The sequence below is a fragment of the Lepidochelys olivacea genome (genome assembly GCF_965140295.1).
Source record: "Lepidochelys olivacea isolate rLepOli2 genome assembly, chromosome: 5".
Classification (NCBI taxonomy): domain Eukaryota; kingdom Metazoa; phylum Chordata; order Testudines; family Cheloniidae; genus Lepidochelys; species Lepidochelys olivacea.
This window is the reverse complement of record NC_140415.1, coordinates 87819572-87839593: the sequence shown is the minus strand read 5'-3', so window position 1 is coordinate 87839593 and position 20022 is coordinate 87819572. Positions and strand designations below refer to the sequence as shown.

The window sequence follows — 20022 nt, the reverse complement described above, 5'->3', positions numbered from 1 at the left end:
TACAACTACATGACATTTACAATAACCATTGTTACCACAGCTTGAAGGTGGTCTTTATGACAAAGATGATAACCAAGGTGCAAAGGTAGGTGTTGTATTTATGGGTGAGAGACCTGCAATGACAATACATAGATCTTGTGGCCATATTGCAGGAAGATATCAACGGGACTGAAAGAAAGTTGGGGAAAAAGAATGTCCCCTTTATCTTTCCCCACTAGACCTAGTGACTGCTCCTAAGGATGCTAATGATGCAATAAGAATATGAAACATATCAATAGCAAAAATTAAACATGTATAATTTTCATTGTGGCTGCCGGCAAGGCTCTCCAATGAAAGTATGGTACCCACTGATACACCAATGATAAATTAACATTGATAATTCACTGGCAAATTTTGTAACAGCTGCATTTTCTTTCATAAGATCTTTCATAACAATACAGCACTTCTGTGGATAACTGTCACTATTATATGACCATGAGAAGTATAAAATACTTCTCTTTTCAGAAAATTATAGGAACAGGTAGTGGTCACCATCAGAAAATAAATATTTATTGACTGTTATCATATATTAGTATCTGAGATACTTTAGTTATTTCCTAGTCTAAGTACAGGCAAACACTTCAGTATCTCAGATCCTACAGTGAGGTAACTATTGATAAATCCAGACTGCTAATTCTGCTTTCAGTGGCATGAGTGAAAATCTGGAAAAACTCCATTATTTCAGTGGAATTACTTTTGATTTACAATGGTGTAACTAAGAAGAAAATTTGGTCATCACTATTCAATGGTGAAAACTGCATGACTATCCCTAAGTATAAAGTACAAATTATTACATGATTTGGGGGCAAGAGTAGAGGAGAATAAAAAATATTTTTTCCGCGATCTTAATTAAAAAGATACCGTGTTGGAGACTTCATATTTTACTTAATTGTTATTCAGAATGTATAGGGCAGTTTTACTGCTAAGGTTAATCACTAATAATAATTTTAACAAAAAAGACAGCTTAACAAGTTCTTTCACAGTATCTGAATATTATTTTTCAGTACGTTTAATAAACATAGAAAAGTATTAGTTTAGGGGTATGAGAAATGCCTCAGTGTACTCATCTGTATGTGAATGTTCAGATTCCTATCTCCACTATTGTTAAATCTTCATGAACACAATCTTTCCTACATATCTAGAAACAAAATGATAGGAGAGATTTCCAGTGGAGAAAAATTGAGCCATGTAAATAAATCTAATTCCACTGATTTCAGGGTAGTTATACCTATGAATACAATCTAAGGAGCTGTGCTTTATCTCCTACCTCATTTGCACAATAGGTTTTCTGCATCTCAGCACTGCATGATAGGTTCAGAATTAGCTGCAATATAATTTCTGAGTAATTCTGACTTGGGGTATAAAAATAATCTTTATATACTTGAGATTGACCTATTATTATACTAAATGGCTGTTGTTGGAAGGAATTGTTCTTGCAGAACAAATGTGGATAGTAAAGGTATTTAGAGCTACCATAATTATTGATTTTTAATGCTGTATAGATGTGACCAGTTGTCAGCTCTAACATACACACACATGTTAACAGTCAAACTCATAAGCCATTTCTATAACTGTCATTCAGGACTTTTTTTTTTCCTGCTGCAGTTGTTTCCCCTAGTAAATATTTAGTGTCCACCTTTTAGCGTCCACCTTAAGATCTGCAGATAATGATAAATACATCATTATCTGCAGATCTTAAGGGATTAACATGATTGCCGTTTATATAAACTCCCCTTCCATTTCAATTTATGTTTTTAACAGTCTTCCAAGATCAAAAACTTAAGTGACATTGAAGATGCTTAAACCAGGTTTAATATAACTAGAAACAATTTAAGTTACACTTAAAACTTTTTAACATTGAATTTTAGATCACCCTTCCATTACAGGTTTCATAATGCAAAGTAGTCATTAGATAAATCAAAAGAATGCCATACAATTAATCTAGTTCACTGCAACCCTGGCTGAACTTAGATTTACGATAGTCCTCTCTAGGAAGAAACACATCTCTTAGTAAACCTTTTCCATTGATGCTGCTCCAAAACATAGCTCATTTCTCACTAAATTACAATGCTTCATTTACTCCAAAAATACCAGAAAGAGAGTGGATCTGGCATTTGCCATGTGGTACTTGGCAGCATACTTTTTAGGTACATGACATCTACAGATGATGTGTAACTTGAAAACTAAAGCAGAGACCGAAGATAATCAAAAGCTAATCTTCAAAACAACACATTGAACCAGAACACAAATACATCTTTTTCAAAGAAAGAATGTAGAATTTTACACATCAGTAATGTGTTAAAGACATCTTTCCTGAACACTCTACTTACTAGGTTTACAAATTATGTGTAAAGATACAAAGGTGTAAAGAACATGTATAGAAACCTGTGTTATTTTTATTTCCTTCATCTGTGCTTAAAGTACATTCATCGGCTTTCCTAGTGCTCCAGAACTTACATCTCCACTTGAACCATTTGATTCCATTTTCTGCTGCCAAGATACCAACAACTATAATTCTCTGTGGGCCATCTTACTTCTCTGTGTAGGGGCGGATGTAATTATGACAGATGCATCTGACATTCTCTCCTCAGAGACTGAATGCAGTAACTTTGTAAGGCATTTAAACTGACATATTGTCCTTTAAAGCTATTTGTGGGATGATTTGTGTGTAATTAGCATTTAATAAATACGATAGTAAATTGATAGAACAATAGAGAGAAAGGACACTAAGGAGAAATAGTTGAAGAGAAATATTTGTATATCCAAGGGATTTTATGAGCCATATAGCAACACAGACACCTGTAATACCATTAAAAGGGAAACGTGAAGGAGCAAGCCAAGAGCGATGACTGGGAAAGTGGCATAAAAAGGTAAATACAAAATGAATATTAAGAAAATATTAAAAATGAACAGTCATAGACAATGAAATGAAAATTGAACAAAAAACAGAGACTGAGAAAACATGGCCAAGTGCCTAAGGACCAACTAAATGACCAACAGGCCACACAAGAAATGAGTATGATCTATTTTTGGGATCTATTCTTCTCCAAGGGAGAAATCCTGGGAAATCAATATTCAAAGAATAACTTATGTTTATGTTAGTAGAAGTTAAGTGTGTAAACCTATCGTTCCTCAGAAAAGACGATTAGATTCAAAAGTCCAATTACTGCTGTCCGTTACACAGATTTAAATCCTCAGTAACTCCAGAATATTGTCATTTGTATCAACTATGGGGAATATGGGGACAGATGCTACTACAAATCTTTTCCAGATGAGAAATAAGAAATATTGAAGAAAATCAGTCACATTTACTGATACCAGAATATTTAATGATGGGGAGAAAAAACTTCAAGAACAGATTGGATCTATTGTCGAAGTCTGACAGATATTGAGATCTCCCCAGACAAAAAGCAGTCTGGGAACAGTTAAATTAGTCAAGGGAAGAGACTAGCATATATGTGCAGCTAAGTAAGGATATATGGAGATCCAAAAAGTTAAAGACATGTTTTGCTTGACTTCAACTGAAGGGAAGCTATCCTTCATTGGGAACAGATACACCCTGATATTGTTAAATTGGGGCGAACATACTCACTTTCCATCCCTACCATGTAGAAAACATTCTTACATGAGAATACTTGACAATAGATGCATTGAACATGCAATCCAGTACAAATTGTATAATCCAAGTTGCTTTAATAGATATAAACAAAATAATATCGAGAGGTAAAGAAGAATGCATATATTCTGCAGAGATTTGGAATGAGAAAGAGTTAGTGAGAGAAATAAACTGGAGGACTGATAAACTTACATAAAGCAAAGATGATGAGATTATGTGAAGGAGGTAGTGAAAAAGAAATAATGTCTATAATGTTAGAATAAATCCATGTTTAAAAAACAAAAGAAAGGATGCTAACATGAAGTGAAGGATGCTGAAGTGGATGCTGAAATTAACCTGGTATGAGCTTGGATAGGGTGGGTAGCAATATGCTGAACATGCTAGAGACTTGAAAGCTGATATTTGCAAGGTTGTGTAGAAAGGAGTTGCAATAATGAATGCAAGAGGTGATCAAAATTAGAATTAAGAAAATTTCAGCAGATGGAGAAAAGTACCACTATGACTGAGATGAGCACCAATTTTTTCCTCTACTTTATATGTTATTGACTGTGATAGAATACATTTTGAATTTATGGCTCATTACCGGGGGCTCCATGGTCCTACTAGACCCTGCCCCAAGAAGCAGCGAGCTGAGAAGAAGAAGAGGGCAGAGAAGGTGGGGCTTCCAAGTTGCCTAGAGAGGACTCTCCAGAGTGGCCATTTTAGAAACCACAGAAACCTGGTACTCCAAGGACTAGAGGGACTAGCAACTGCCAATCAAGGCTCAGCAGCTCCTTGAATCCAGGCCAGCAGGGCCCTAGCAAGGAAGGGTGCTCCTCTCTGGCCAAAAGAACTTGAGGGATAGCCAGAGTTTGTTATCTGGCTGCATTTTCCATATCTGGGTTTGTAGGGAGAAAGGGAGCCTAAGAAGCTTAATGCTGAGATAAGGGTGACGCTAAAGCGGCCAGGTAGGAAGAGTCCCAGGGCAGAAGCAGCAACAAATTGACTCACGCCACATGTCTTTGCTGTTTATAGGGTCCCTGGGTTGGAACCTGGTCTAGTGGGTGGGCCCTACCAGCCACAGGTAAAGTGGCATAAACCTAGAGTTATCATATGTCCTGGTTTGGCCGGGATAATCCCTTTTTAAAGTCCTGTACCGGCCATCCCGTCTTTTTTGGCAAAAGCGGGAATTTGTCCCATTTTCTCATGCCAACTTAATCAGTTGGCAAGAGCAAATGGGACAAATGCCCACTTTTGTCAAACAAGTGGGGTGTGGAGGAACTGGCGGTGGAGGGGGGGCAAATGGTGATGCCAGCCCTGCATGGGGGGAGGCAAGGCTCGGAGCAGGAACAGGCAGAGCTTGGGCGAGCAGCGATGCCAGCCCCAGCGTCGTGTGGGCGGGGAGGCAGGGCTTGGGTGAGCAGCGATGCCCGCCTTGTGGGGGGAGGCGGACTCGGGCAAGCCCCACACAGTCTCCCATTTTCCCTTTGAGAAATATGGTCACACCAAGAAGGGCATGGTGTTTGTTTGGGACAAAAAGCTGAATTTAAAGGGCCCAGACTAGGGGCAGAAGTCCCTAGTGAGGGGAAATAAACCGTTTATTATCCTGGAAGGGGTTTATTTGGACTTTGTGACTTGCTAGAGGGAACAGTTATTTGAGTAGTGCCAGATCATCAAATAAAGTTCAGCCTCCCTTTTAAAACAGAGAGAGTAATTAATATCAACTATAACAAACTTGGCTGGACATCCCAGTTATTGGCTATTTTCCATCCTGATGGTGACCTGCTTTTGTCCCATCTTTTTGGATTTGAGACACACAGTATAGTTCTCACACTGCCTTCTCCTGACCCATTTCATGGGTGAACACAGAATTAAGGGGTGGACAGATGGACAGTGGCGAAAGATTCATTACACAGTGCAGGATGTATACTTTGTTTGTACACTTTTCCCTCATCATAAGAAATACAAACTAGCATGAAAGATAAATGATGGAATTACTGAGACACAATTGGATCACATTGCCTTCAGCAGAGAGTGGAGAAGATCATTGCTGGATATATGATCTTTTACAAGTGCTGATGAAGGAAGTGACCTACAGTCTTGTCATTGGAACTGTTGTTCAGGTGTGTAAACAATTGTTACCATGGTTCTAGAGTCACAGTCGTATCGTAAAAGTGAAAGATGAAAGATAATTAACAATGGAAGTAGAACAAAAGGAATGATGGGGAGAATCATAGAAATGTAGGGTTGAAAGGGACCTCAAAAGGTCATCAAGTCCAGCCCCCTGTGCTGAGGCAGAACTAAGTAAACCTAGACCATCCCTGACAAGTGTTTGTCCAACCTGTTTTTTAAAAAAATTGCAGTGATGGAGATTCCACCACCTCTTTTGGAAGCCTATGGCAGAGATTAACTACTCTTACAGTTAGGAAGTTTTTTTCTAGTATCTAACTTTAATCTCCCTTGCTCACGATTAAGCCCATTACTTCTTGTCCTACCTTCAGTGGATGTGGAGAACAATTGTTCATTATAGCAGACCTTAACATACTGTATTTGAAGACTTATCAGGTCCCCTCCTCAGTCTCCTTTTCTCAAGACTAAAAATATGCCCAGGTTTTTTTTAACCTTTCTTCATAGGTCAGGTTTTCTACATCTTTTATTAGTTTTTTTTGCTCTCCTCTGAACTCTCTCCATTTTTTCCACGTTTCCTAAAGTGTGGTACCCAGAACTGGCCACAGTTCTCCAATTGAGATACCACCATTGCCATTACCAAGACAATTACGTCCTGTGTCTTACATATGATGCTCCTGCTATTAATACACCCCAAAATGATGTTAGCCTTTTTTGCAGCTGCCTCACATTCTTGACATATATTCAATTTGTGATCCATTAGAGCCCCCAGATCCTTTTGAGCAGTACTTCCACATAGACAGTTATTCACCCTTTTATAGTTGTGCATTTGATTCCCCCCCTTCCTTAAGTGTAGTACTTTGCACTTGTCTTTATTGAATTTCATCTTGTTGACTTCAGACCCATTCTCTAATTGTCAAGGCCATTTTGAATTCTAATCCTGTGCTTCAAAGTGCTCCAACTGCTATTAACTTTGAGTCACCGGTGCAGTCACCATCATATGTCATTAATTAAAATATTTAATAGTACCAGTCCCTGCAGGATCCCACCAGATACAGCCTCCCAATTTGACAGCAAAACATTAATAACTTCTCTTTGAGTACAGTCTCTCAACCAGTTGTTTCAATTTTCTAGTAATTTCACCTAGACCACATTTCTCTAGTTTGCTTGTGAGAATGCCATGCAGGACTGTGTCAAAAAAAAAAGCGCCTTACTCTAAGATTCAATATATCTTATTTACTGCTTCCCCCATATCCACTAGGGCAGCAGCCTTGTCAAAGAGGAAATTAGATTGGTCTGTCATGATTTGTTCTGGACAAATCCATGCTGGCTATTCCTTATGTAAGCAAGGTTTGAATGAGCTCTTTCCTGGCAGCTAGTGATGAGCTGGGGGAAAAGGCTTCAGGACCAGACTGTATTCATATGAACACACCTACTTTGCCTAGGTATCCATCAGACACAGCTGTTGCCCAAGTGATCAGTTTTGGCTGGTGATGGGTTACAAATAACTTTAGTATTGAATGTAGGGGTAATGAAATGTTGTTAATCGTATTGTATGAATAAAGGGTGACAGAACTGTACTTAGCCTGTCCTAATTGAGGGGGTCACCCTCAACTGAACTGAAGCTGCTAAGCAGGGGATTTGGATGCCATATCCCAGTGGAGAGAGAGAGGGTTTGGAGCGGGGCAGGTGTTTCTGCCTGGTGGCATGCGCTCTGCCTAAGAGTCACAGGCACTGTTTGATCTGACCATCTCCACTGTTTAAAGACAGAACTGATTAGTCTCAGTTGAGGGTCTTTTGCTTTGTTAAGTGATCACGAGAACTGAAAGCACTTATAATCAAGGTCTAAGTGCTAAGTGCTTAGACCTGCTGCAGGAGAGCATTTCTGTGGAAGAAACTGCCCAGCTTGCTAGCTGCTGAAAACACTGAGAGCTGGGTAGAACCTCAAGAGACCAACTTGCAGAGGCAGGTGGCAGCAGAAGGTGATGGCACAAGGCCATCGATGATGGAGCAGATGATGGCATGATGGAGTGAACGGTGGCATGACAAATGACAGCAGCAGAGTGAAAGACTGAGCAGCGGAGGAAGCAACACAGAGTCAACAGTGGCTACTGTGACCCATTACTCAGTGTTCCCCCTGGGTGTGAGGTAAACTCATGTGAAAGCACCTCTGGGTCTTTGCTGACCCAGGTCAGCTTTGAGTGAGGTGCAATGGAGGGAGTGGGGAACGGCGTGTTAAAGGGACATTTGTTTATTGGGCATGTCTACATTACACAGTTTTGTTGACAAAAGGCAGTTTTGGAGGCGACACACTGCAATGCTCCTCCCACTGATTTAACTCTCTTGCTACGTCGACATAATAAAACCACTTCAGCGAGAGGCATAGAGCTTTTTGCTATGAAGTTAGAGAGACGCAGTGTAGACATTGTGTTGCTTATGTCACCCTAAGAGGCCTCCAGGAGATGTCCCAATGATGCACCAATGTGCACTGGAATGCGTTACCTAGGGAGGTGGTAGAATCTTCTTCCTTAGAGGTTTTTAAGGTCAGGCTTGACAAAGCCCTGGCTGGGATGATTTAACTGGGAATTGGTCCTGCTTCGAGCAGGGGGTTGGACTAGATGACCTTCTGGGGTCCCTTCCAACCCTGATATTCTATGATTCTATGATTCTATTTTTTGTCTGCAGCCCAAGCCCAAGTCAGCTGACCTGGGCTCAGACTCAGTGCCACAGGTGTTTTTATTACAGTGTAGACGTACCCTGAGCGTCTCTGTCCCTCACTCTATCTCTGGAAATTTGAGAGGTAGTGCTCTATATGGAATAAACTACCAAGGGCAGAAATAGAAGTTATAACTAAGGCTATGATTTAATCATGGTTATTTTTAGTAAAAGGCATGGACTGGTCACAGGGCTGCAGAGCCATGCCAGCAGTGGCCGCTGTGGCTGTTCCCTGGGGTCAGCCACACTGTCCGCTGCAGAAGTCACAGAGGTTGTGGAAAGTCACAGAATCTGTGACTTCCGCGACCACCATGACACGCACGGAACTCTAGCTATATCTATACATTGTTTTAAAAAGGCATGAGACCAGTATTTGGAGTATAATAATTAAGTTGTGTGTCTACCAATTCTAACTTAATTGAAGTGATGGAGTTTTAAACAGACTGTCTTGCATTCTTCTATCTTTGAATTTTTCCTCTCTGTAAGTTTATTTGTAAAATTAGGAAAAGGACTACAAGAATAAAACAACAAACTCCCTTCTTATCAAAAGATAGAAATGACACTAGTAGTGACATCAAAATGGATGGGAAGCAATTTGAGCAGATTATCAGCTATGATGAATCATAGCTAATGTAGGTTTATGACAAACTACAATACTCTAGGACAGTGGTTCTCAATCAGCAGTACGTGTAACCCATGGGGGTACCACCTGGAAGACCTCTGAGTACATCAACTCATCTAGATATTTGCCTAGTTTTACAACAGGCTACGTAAAAAGCACTAACAAAGTCAATACAAAGTAAATTTCATGGACAATGATTTGTTTATACTGCTCTGTATACTATACACTGAAATGTAAGTACAATATTTATATTCCAGTTTATTTTATAATTATATGATAAAAATGAGAAAGTAGGGAATTTTTCAGTAACAATGTGCTGTGACACTTTTGTATTTTTATGTCTGATTTTATGTGTGTTTAGGTGAGGTGAAACTTGGGGGTACACAAGACAAATCAGACTCTTGAAAGGGGTACAGTAATTTGGAAATGTTGAGAGCCACTACTCTAGGGAGTAAACTAACACAACTAATCTCATGTATTAATGTTCTGAGGGGAAAAAAAGCATAGTTGTATATGACCTGCATATAAGTATCTGTTTACTTAAAATTAGAAGAGGGAAACATTTTTTTAAATTTTCTTTATTATGCAAATTGAAAACATCAATCACCATCAACTTTATTACACTCCAAATTTGCACATATATGGTGAATTCCCTCAGCCTCTAAAAAGGACCTTTCCCATTTTCACAATTCCCTGCAAGGAAAAAATATAATAGGCTACACATTACTTTTAAAAGAGCACTCCACTGCAATTCTCAATGAGGACAGAGTTTCAGTTACAGGAAGGAAGTTGTTTATTTCATAAATTTTAAGCCTTTACAATAAGTCAGAACCACAACAAATGGTTCTAACCATATTAACTGTAATTTTATTTGTAAGTAGTGACTTAATACAACTGAAAAGATCTTCTCTTCATTGTAATAAGTACATTGTAATTGTTCTAGACTTTAGGACATATGTGGAAGAGTCAAAATGTTCTATTTTCTGAAAGCTCTGTTCTTGAACTCCAAGTAAGTGTGAAAACAACTCATTCATAAATGAGTAAAAATAAACAGATTTTCCTTACCTGTCTATAATACCACACAAGTCTATCTGAAGGTTACTGAAGTTACCAAGGGAATTTTGCTGTACTGAAATTAGATCCACTGCTTTGTTCCCAGTGGTAATAAGTCTCATACATCCTTGAAAACCGGCAAATGGACTTTTACATTCAGAGCTGTCGCCATTGTTAGGACACCCTGAAACAAACAAACAAAAATAACTGATTTTGGAAAAGATTCATCTTACAAAATCAATTTGTATATTTCAATCCGTACTCTAAAAGCCAATTGAAAGCTGCTGATTTCCTGTCTCTGGGGGCTTTGTGGGGAGAGTTTAGCCATGAGCTCCTTTGAATGACGACGTTGAACCTATTGGCCTTGTAGTATAACATTTTTGTAGTATAATCATTTTTGTTATTATACTACAGTATAATCATTTTTGTTATTATACTACATTTTTGTTATGAACATTTTTGTTCCTGTGTACTGATGTGATTTTTATAAGGAATTACATCAAAGAACTGGAGGGAAAAAAAAACCCAAACATCAAAACACAAATTCAAATGAGGTTTAGCTTTATGGAAATAAGCTGTTCACAAACACACTGGTGTTATCAGTCAAAATATTGAGAGTGTGTGACTTGGAAAAATAACTTATTTTATAACTCTTACACAATCCAAGTTAAAATACAAATAAAATGAGCTACTGAATATACTGATGTTTATTTATTATTATAATTTTTGTTTTGGTAATTTTTAAAAGGTATACACATATATTATCTTTGAACACACAAATATAGTGCAAGTAAAATACATAAATGAAGTGCACTGAAAGAAACCAGATCAGCAGGCATATTGTGAAAATGTTGCTGCAGGGGAAGAAAAGGATACAATGAGTAGATCATAGTAAATTAATAATATATGTAAATCAGTTATCTACTGTAGTATTCAGGTTGTTTTAGGGGGGAGGGGAAATTCCATTTAGGACTCATTCACTTTGATATACAAAACACTAACAGGTTACTAGCAGCTACATCACAAAATATGCCTCCAATTTATTGTTTGCTGGCTTTCTTCCAGAGGTCAATGTTACAACAGGAATGATGCACAGGGACGCTACTTTGCTCTTAATCAAACAATATAGTCTCCTGGGTGAGATCAGTCAAAGAGCTTCTTGTCTCCTAATGTGTGCATGCAATGACTTAAAGACACTTCCACATTCCATTGAGCTAATAGGTATTTTCTAAATCCTGCAAAAGGATGGTGGGATTTATTCTATGGGAAAATGAAAACTAAGGAATACATTGAAGTGAATGAAAAACAGCACTGAAAGCTTGGAGAGATTTTCAAAAAGTATATACTACAAAACATGAAGAAAAACAAGGGCTCCTCCTCTGGCAAGGCATTGGACTCCCTCAACTCTTATTGCTTTGTACAGGAGTTGAAAGTGTTTAGGACCTCATCTGTACTGGAACCTAAGAATTACAACATTTGAATCATATACTGCTCAATGGGACTAAAGATTTTATCCATGGAAATAATAACCAATTCTGTCCTAATTCACACCCTTGCAAGTCAATGGAATTGCAAAAGTCCAAGGGAGGGCAAAATTAACCCACTTATATATGTATATAATAAAATAAAAACCCATAAGAACCTTAAAGATCTGTTTTATTAAATAGTATTTTTGTAACTTGTAGCAAGACAATCACTAATTGAATTTTTACAATTAATTGTGCATTTTTAAAATAACTAGCTCACAGATAATTAGTAACGTTTAATTAATTTTGCAATTACTTTTTTTCTCATAGCATTCTGAAGTTCTATTTTCTCCAGAATAAATTTAATCCAGTCTTATATTCTTTCATAACCTTTTGTCTTTTGAAATATTTTGTCTTCTCATCATTCTATTAATAAACAATAAATATTTTACATTAATATTAATGGAAGTGTTCTTCAGGCTTGTGGTCAGCATTCTAAGTTATATATCAAAGTGAAAGCAATAATTCCATAAATCATGCAATTCACCCTATGTGAATATGTATTTTTCATTAATCTCTCCTTGTCCTTATAGTTGCCAATCACTGTTATCATTTCCAAGTAAAAGAACTGGAATATTTGGCATTTTCTTGACTCCTGTGTGACCTGTATTAGTACTTGCCCGCAAAGCTAAAGAATTTCCAGACTAATTAAACAGATTCTTAGCCAAGATTAAATTTCTCTCTAATATTTTGTATTCCCGATGAAAATACATTTCTTCTACTGGAATGCTTCTCCTCGTATTTATACACTACATATTTCAGCAAATTCCGACATGACATGACAAAAAGAAATGGTGTTCCAAACTCAGTTGCTTTTCATCAGCCATTTCCCAAGTTCAGATGACATTGTACAAGCTGCTGACTTGATCATAAAGCTGGACTCAGAGAAGCTGAGGATAGGTCCATTAGTAAATAAGTATGTGTTTTAACTAAGAAATTAAAAGACAACTTACTGCTGAAGCAAACAGAACCGCCAATAATTAATTATTTTTCAAATGCTCTCAAAACTTCAATACAACACAAACTTCAGTACAGCCATACACATTACTTACCACTTAAGTGCGAGTGCAGCAACGAAAATTAACCCCTATAGATAATAGGCATTACTATATCACAACATCATAATAATTAGGAGCAGAAAAAGATGCTGTAGTAAACCCAGGCTTGATTCTTTCCTGTGACAGAACTCCTCTTAGCACATTTAGGGGGGAGGGGATAAAAATTCCTGATTCTTAGGGCCAGCCACAGCCCTAATTGTTATAACAATGCAATATAGGGGACTATATTTTCAAAAGTGCCTAATGATTTTGCGTTCCCAGCCTCATAAAGGGGACTGAGTTTTAAAGAGTGCTGAGCACCCACACTTGAAAGTCAGGCCTCTTTAAGGAGACTCAAGTTGAGCACATAAAACTTGAAGCAAGCCAAATCATTAGGCACATTTGAAAATGTAGGCCATGAGCAACAAGCATTGTTTATTTATAGGCTGTTATCAGTATAAACAACAATAGCTTCTTTCACCTCCAAAGTAGTAGGTGTCTCCTGAATAAATATGAATAGGTACAGCAGCATGAGCAGATGAGGTCACATCATTGTCCACCATTAGGCTCATACGGCTCCTTTTGGCAGACAACGAAATGGAATGCCACTGGCCATTATTTAATCCAGCACCTAGGAGGAAAAACAAGAGTAAGCTGAAACACCTACAAGTACTATTTGTTAAACTAGTTGATCTTCATAGGTTTTAAATGGAAAGCATATGATAAGCATTTAATAAACTACAGTTACTCAGCTATACAAAGAAAGAAAAAAAGAAAGAGGGGCTATCATTATGTTATGTGAAAACATAGAACCTTCTTCCATTCCTTTTCCTTACTTTTGGTAGTTAAAATACTTTCAGTGGATGGCAAGTGATGTTCCTAATTATCAATATTACATCTCTTTAATGTTAATGCCTATTTTGTGTCCTAACTGAGTAGGGTCTTCTGGAAAGAAGCACACAGATATAATTTCATAATTAAGATTCCACAGACCTTGCAGCTCACAGAACACAGCGAGCAGCTTCTCTAACCATGACTAAATGAACTCTGTAGTAAAACCCCCAAACCTGGAATGAACTCCCATGACCCAGCTGCTATACTTAATACTCTAACAGAAAAACCTGGCATGCATAATGGAATGAATTCTCCATAAACACTCCACCAATAGAAAATGCCCCCTCTCAGCCTAAGAAGGTTAGTTAAGACAAAATCATGGTGTCTGATACAGTACTTTACAGATAGCACACAACATTACAGCAGCTATTGCCAGGACAGTATTTAATCTTTGAAAATCAAATGTAGCCATTACCTTGAAACCCACAACAATATCAAAATGTTGTAAATGCTGGAACAACTAATGCAACTATCATGTCAATGTTAGAATATTTATTTTTGTTTGGTTGTCCATTTTATAGGGACTTTGGGGATGACATCTTGAGGTTGTTCACCAGGAGTTTAGGCATATCATACTAGTTGATATTAACTAGAGTTGCATAGGTGAATATATCAGGTAACAAACTAAAGCCTCTATCCAGAAAAGCTCTTAAGCATATTAACTTTAAGCACATGCTTAAGTGCAGTTTGGAATAAGGATCCTCTCTTGAATCAGGACCAAATGATGTAGCCCCTGAAATATTTAGGGCTCTTTTCTTCACTTGTATAATCTGCAGAGAGATTAGATTTGTGTGTTATTTGAGTAACTGGTTTTCCTATTGAAATGTCATTTATTTCTATGGAATGTAGAATTTGGTGTGTATTCTGGGAAAATTGCAAGCAATTAGAACCATGCATTTATGTTAAAAACAGAGAAAGAAAAACATAACAAAAAGGAAGAAAAGGTTCAGATGGCCAAGATACCCATCAGACAGGATTATTTAAAGTATTATAAAACAAGCACATAAGAGAGTTTTAACTTGCACAGCAGCACACACTGAGGATATAAATCTCAGTTTCATAGACCTTGGCAGAATGACAAGGGGTGTATATCCACATGGATAAACTGTGTGTGAAGAAGATCTCTAACACATTGGACACTAACATGTTGTTTCTTTACATTTGACTTATGTATCTTTTATCTTTCCCTATTTGTTTTTCCATTTCAACAAGCACATTTGTTGTGGACTCTAAAAGGAGAAATGTATTCTCTATTCAAATTATAATTCTGCTATACTCCCTCCTTAGGCGGAATCTCAGGAAAACTGTGGCCTATAGATTGTCTTGTCCTGCCCTGATGCCTTCTTGAAGAGGAATCCTTTCCAAAACTCAGTGCCAGAGAGCAACAGGGGTTCTTTACTGCTGTTCTGCCAAAATGCTGACAGTGATTCTTTGGAGCAGTGATGTTCAATGGAAAGAGGATATCTGAAGATCTAAAGTGTGATCCTTCTTACTTCCCAAGAAAAGGGAAACAAAATATGTAAGTGGCAGATTTGGTGGCTCTAGCAGTAGTTAGAAGAACTATAACATGGTGGCACCCACGTTTCATGAGCACCCCGTAACCAGGTGTGCGTCTGCACCTGTCTCAGTCTATGGTGACTCATCAGAGATTTCTCAAGGGTTTTGGTGACTCAGGCTATGTGAGACATAAACAAACACACCCCTTCCAGGGTATGAATCCAAGGGTATGTCTTCACTACCCGCCAGCTTGGTGGGTAGTGATCGATCTATCGGGGATCGATATATTGCATCTCGTCTAGACACGATAAATCAATCCCCGAATTGATGCCTGTACTCCACCTCAGCAGGAGGAGTAAGCGGAGTCAATGGGGGAGCCGCCGCAGTGTACTCGCTGCCATGAGGATGGCCAGGTAACTTGAACTAAGATACTTCGACTTCAGCTACATGAATAGTGTCGCAGAAGTTGCATATCTTAGTTCGAACCCCCCCACAGTGTAGCCCAGGCCCAAGAGGGCCCTTCTGGTGTCCTCAATACTGTCTTTACACAATCCTGACCCTGGTATCAAGCTGTACCCCAGGGCTTCCTTCCTGGAGGCAATGGTTTTGCCCTCTCTGGGCCCTTCTAGTCCCAGCTCTCCAGCTGGGCCACTATATAGTTCAGTTCCCCTTCTGGGGGGTGTATCAAAGTCCAATATAGTCTAATCCCTGACCATCTTTGGAGTCTTTAATCTCCTTTCTGAGGTTAGTTCAACTCTGGGATTAAGGTCACTCCATCTGTAGCTGGTGGGTGGGATCCAGGCCCACCTACTACTCCAGATCCCAGGCAATGGACCCTATGAAGGGCATCCATGTGTTGCTGTGTCCCCTTTACCTCTTCACTATGCTGCTACAGATCCCTGAGCCGCTTCCCTGTGGCCCTAGCACCTTCACAAGTGCTTCACCCTTACTGTAGGGCTGACATCTTGTGCTCACGCCCAGCAGTGAGCCAATAAGTCCTTCTTGGTTCCCCAGTCCCTGCCAGTGGTCCTCAGCTAGCTGGGAACACCAGCCTCAGCCCTTAAGCTCCCAACAGCAACTGACTGACTCTGGCCCTGCAGCTCCGTTTATGTGAGCCTGCTGGGCCCTGATTGGCTGTCCCTTGCAGCTTCTCTTTAATTGGCTGCTTCCCATGCAGCCTCTTGAGGCCACTTGGAGGACTCACCTCCACAGCTCCTTTCTGGGACTGGGCGTGGTAAGAATCACAAGGCTCCAGCAGTAGGCCTCAGTGCCTGGTCACAAGCATAAATAACATTATCTTGCAGGATAAACTGATTTCTGAATCATCTTCTTCAGGAAAACTTCCTACTAATGATATTTACAGAATGTGCTATTTTTCTCAAGGGAAATATTAGATGCCTTAGCCCAGATTCTCCCTTGTGTTGCCACCATGATAGATACAAAGCAGCACTAAAATAATTGTAGCCAACCATAGAAAGATCATCCCACTATAGTGGGATCCTTTGGTAATACAGAACTGTCACAGCAACCACTGTTCTTCTGTTGCCAGAGTAGAAGGCATGGCTTGAGCTTCCCTACACCCTAATGATTTCCAGCTGACAAAAAATCAAACAAAACAAAAAACAACCCTTGTGGCCATTGGTAGCTAGTGTAATTTACAGCAGCCTTCAGGGGGTTGACTTAGTATAGGGTTGTCCCAGAATAAAGGGAGTGCAGGAGTGCCTGGGCTACTGGCAACTTTAATATTTGAAACTGGACTGGACGAGGCACTAGAAAAATATTACTCTTATGCAGACAGTTGTTATGCAACATCATGGGGTTGGATTTATATTGACTATTTAGACCAGTGGTGGGCAACCTGTGGCCTATCAGGGTAAGCTGACTGCGGGCTGCGAGACACTTTGCGAACATTGACCATCTGCAGGCATGGCCCCCCACAGCTCCCAGTGGCCGCAGTTTGCCATTCCCGGCCAATGGGAGTTGTGGGAAGCAGCAGGCCGCAGGGACGTGCTACCCACCACGGATTTATACCTATCAGATGTTATTTTCCATCTCTTCCATGATATTCTTAGTACTATTGGACAGATAGAACCAATCACATGTATCGATGTGTTTTATAAACTTCAAATAAAAAAAACACCAAAAAACCACAACTAGATAAAACAGTTCTAAACGTAAGTCTGTTAAATTGCTCCTGAAAACAACTGAACAAATAATGCAGAGCGTTTCTATCAAAGAAGAGCTAAATATGCCAAAACATTGGATCATTCAAATGAAGATGTCAAAGGACATAAAGTTAAATCTAAGAAAGAATGTTTCCCATTTCCCAGGAATTTAATAAGTTCCCTTATATTACCTATTGTAGGGCTGCCCTTCAAGTGACAGAACAGAACATAAACAGCACATATTCTATAAAACTTGTGTTCATCACACCACATTTTTATAATGACCAAACACAAATTTTGAAAACAAAATAATGTCTGCATATAAGCCATTTTTCCATTCATCAAAGAACTGCATAAGGCCTTGTAGGCGTAAGGTATCACAAACGAAGAAAACATAACAGACACAACCCCTCGAGGTAGCTCAAGTTCCTCAACATGTCATATACCCAACAACATGTTGAGTTTTCCTTTTGCCACTGCCTTGTGCCATGCTGGGCTGGTTTTGAGTTCCATGTCTTCGTTCTGACTGAAACAGATTTACAGTCTAACAAACTACATCAGCCTCTAACCCTTGGTGTGGCATGCAGCCTCAATAAACTTTCTGCTCTAATAGGATTCCATTTTCAAAATATTATAAATGAAAATCACAAGTATTTGAACAATGTGCAGATTACAGAATGTTCTGTCACAAAGAGGCAGCCTGCATGAATGACTAAAGTAGAGGAACTAATTTGGTTAATGGGAAATGGGTAATAGAACTTTCGCAACACCATCTACTCATGTTTGGCTTGTTTACTGTAATTTATTGGGCATGCATAGAGATACCCAAAGTTGTTTGGAGATATAGCTCATCTCCACTTTGGACAGAATACCATTCAGAAGGCTGCTATTGGAGTTGGACACCCATTTGGCACACCCTGGAGTAAGGACCTCCATAAAGTATCTTGGTTAGACCTGGATGCTACAGAATGCCAGTGGGAGAGGTAGAATGAAACAGTCTAGAGAAAGTCCTCCATTGCAGATATGGAACTAACCTGATTAACGAACCGAATTAATGTATTTGTGTAGGAGGGGTAGTGTGGTGCTGAATGTCTGCAGCAGAGGCCAAAGGGCCACCAGTGTAGATTTTTCTGGTGGAAATTGTATGATTTTTTTTTGCTAAAATATATCTGTGGAGTTTTGATACGAAACATTTAACAAAAAACAAACAAACAAAAAGACAACACTCCCACACACACACACACAGCAGGAGGAAAATGATTATTTTAATCACACTACTTATTACACCAGTGTAGGGAACGAAGCCCTTTAAAAAAAATCCATATATCCGTATAGATAGGTAGGCCACCAACATGGTAGTATCTGAGTATCTACAATTACACTTCCTACAAAATATCACCCAGAGTTCTGTGTGAGGTCACCCATGACAGAAGGAAGATAACTCTCTACACACACACACACACGGCAGCGTGCATGGCTTATAGTAAGTAATGAAAGACTTTAAGCAGGTCTAGAAGATAATAATTTGTAGATTAACCTGAAGTACAGCATCTGAATGTAATGGTTTTAAAAATCATTTAATTAAAAATTACATTTTTAAAAAGGCAGTGCACATTAATAAACTGGGTAGTAATATCTCAGACATTCATCCACATTGTAACTCAATTTGGACTCATCATTGAACACAAATTAACTTTGTTTCATTTCTTCCTTTTTTCTTTAAACTGTGTTCTACTGCTTTCTGAACATTTGATGACCAACTTGTAAAAGGGGCTACAAAGGAAAAAAGATATTAAACAACCCATCTGTAACAGAAGGATTTTGCTTATTATAACTTAATCACTCATGAATTTAATACACCATTCTCCTTTTTATAAGGCTCAAAAAATCTTTTAAAAACTCATGGTAATGAATTCTGAGAACTGTGCTCAAACTAATATGCTCTGATTTAATTATCAAATTTTGTATGTGTGAAAGCCAGGTCATAAGTCTTTGCCTGTAGGGGAACAAACCTGTCCAACCATCCATAATTTAATTACTCAATCTCCAAATGCAGACTTGATTTGCTTCAGTGACTGTAGCAACAACAAACACTTCAAAAGCTCAAGAAGAAGTTCACTGTATGGTTTTGTTAGATAACTTCCTGCTTTAGGAGAGAATAGGAGTTGTGGGTTTGTTTATTTGTTTGTTTAAGAAATGCATTAGTTTTCTGCATTTGCATAGACAAATGTTATTCCATATCTCAGACCAGATGGAGGGCTTGTTGTATTCATCACATAATAAAGATAAATCACTTTTTAATATAGCATTTCAAGATTTATTGTGAGGATTTTCAATCAATTGGGAATATGTTATGTATTTTTATTGCCACTTTATAGTTTACTAATTTGTCATACATGCATGTCGGTAGTCTAGTTAAAAGTCATACTACCTTTAGCAGACCTGTTAAAGTGACATTGCATTGAAGCCATTTCATTAACATATATCATATAATTGAGCTGTGATTGAAACAGCTTCTGAAGAAGTCTAATATATCACAGTAAACTACACATCATTGCCACTTTTACTGTGGAATTAACATTTTCTGATGGTGAGCCTGGGGAAACATGTTAGTAATTAAAATGGTGATCTCTGTACATCATTTATTTTAGTTTAAAACACCCACGGGACTGATCCTGCTCCCACTGAAATCAATAGCTAACCCCCCATTTATTTTCAATAAGAGCTGGATTGCCATCTTTATGCAAATTTC

General features: G+C 38.6%; 1 protein-coding gene across 1 annotated transcript in view; it reads right to left on the bottom strand.

The window, feature by feature from the left end:
- Positions 1-20022, bottom strand: part of CNTNAP4 (contactin associated protein family member 4) — a 297285-nt gene that overhangs the window by 74514 nt on the left and 202749 nt on the right. Inside the window, exons 9-10 of the mRNA XM_084627719.1 lie at positions 13196-13345; positions 10164-10335 (exon numbers count right to left, since the gene is read on the bottom strand). Coding sequence (XP_084483845.1) covers positions 10164-10335; positions 13196-13345 — 322 coding nt within the window. The remainder of the gene's footprint in view (positions 1-10163; positions 10336-13195; positions 13346-20022) is intronic.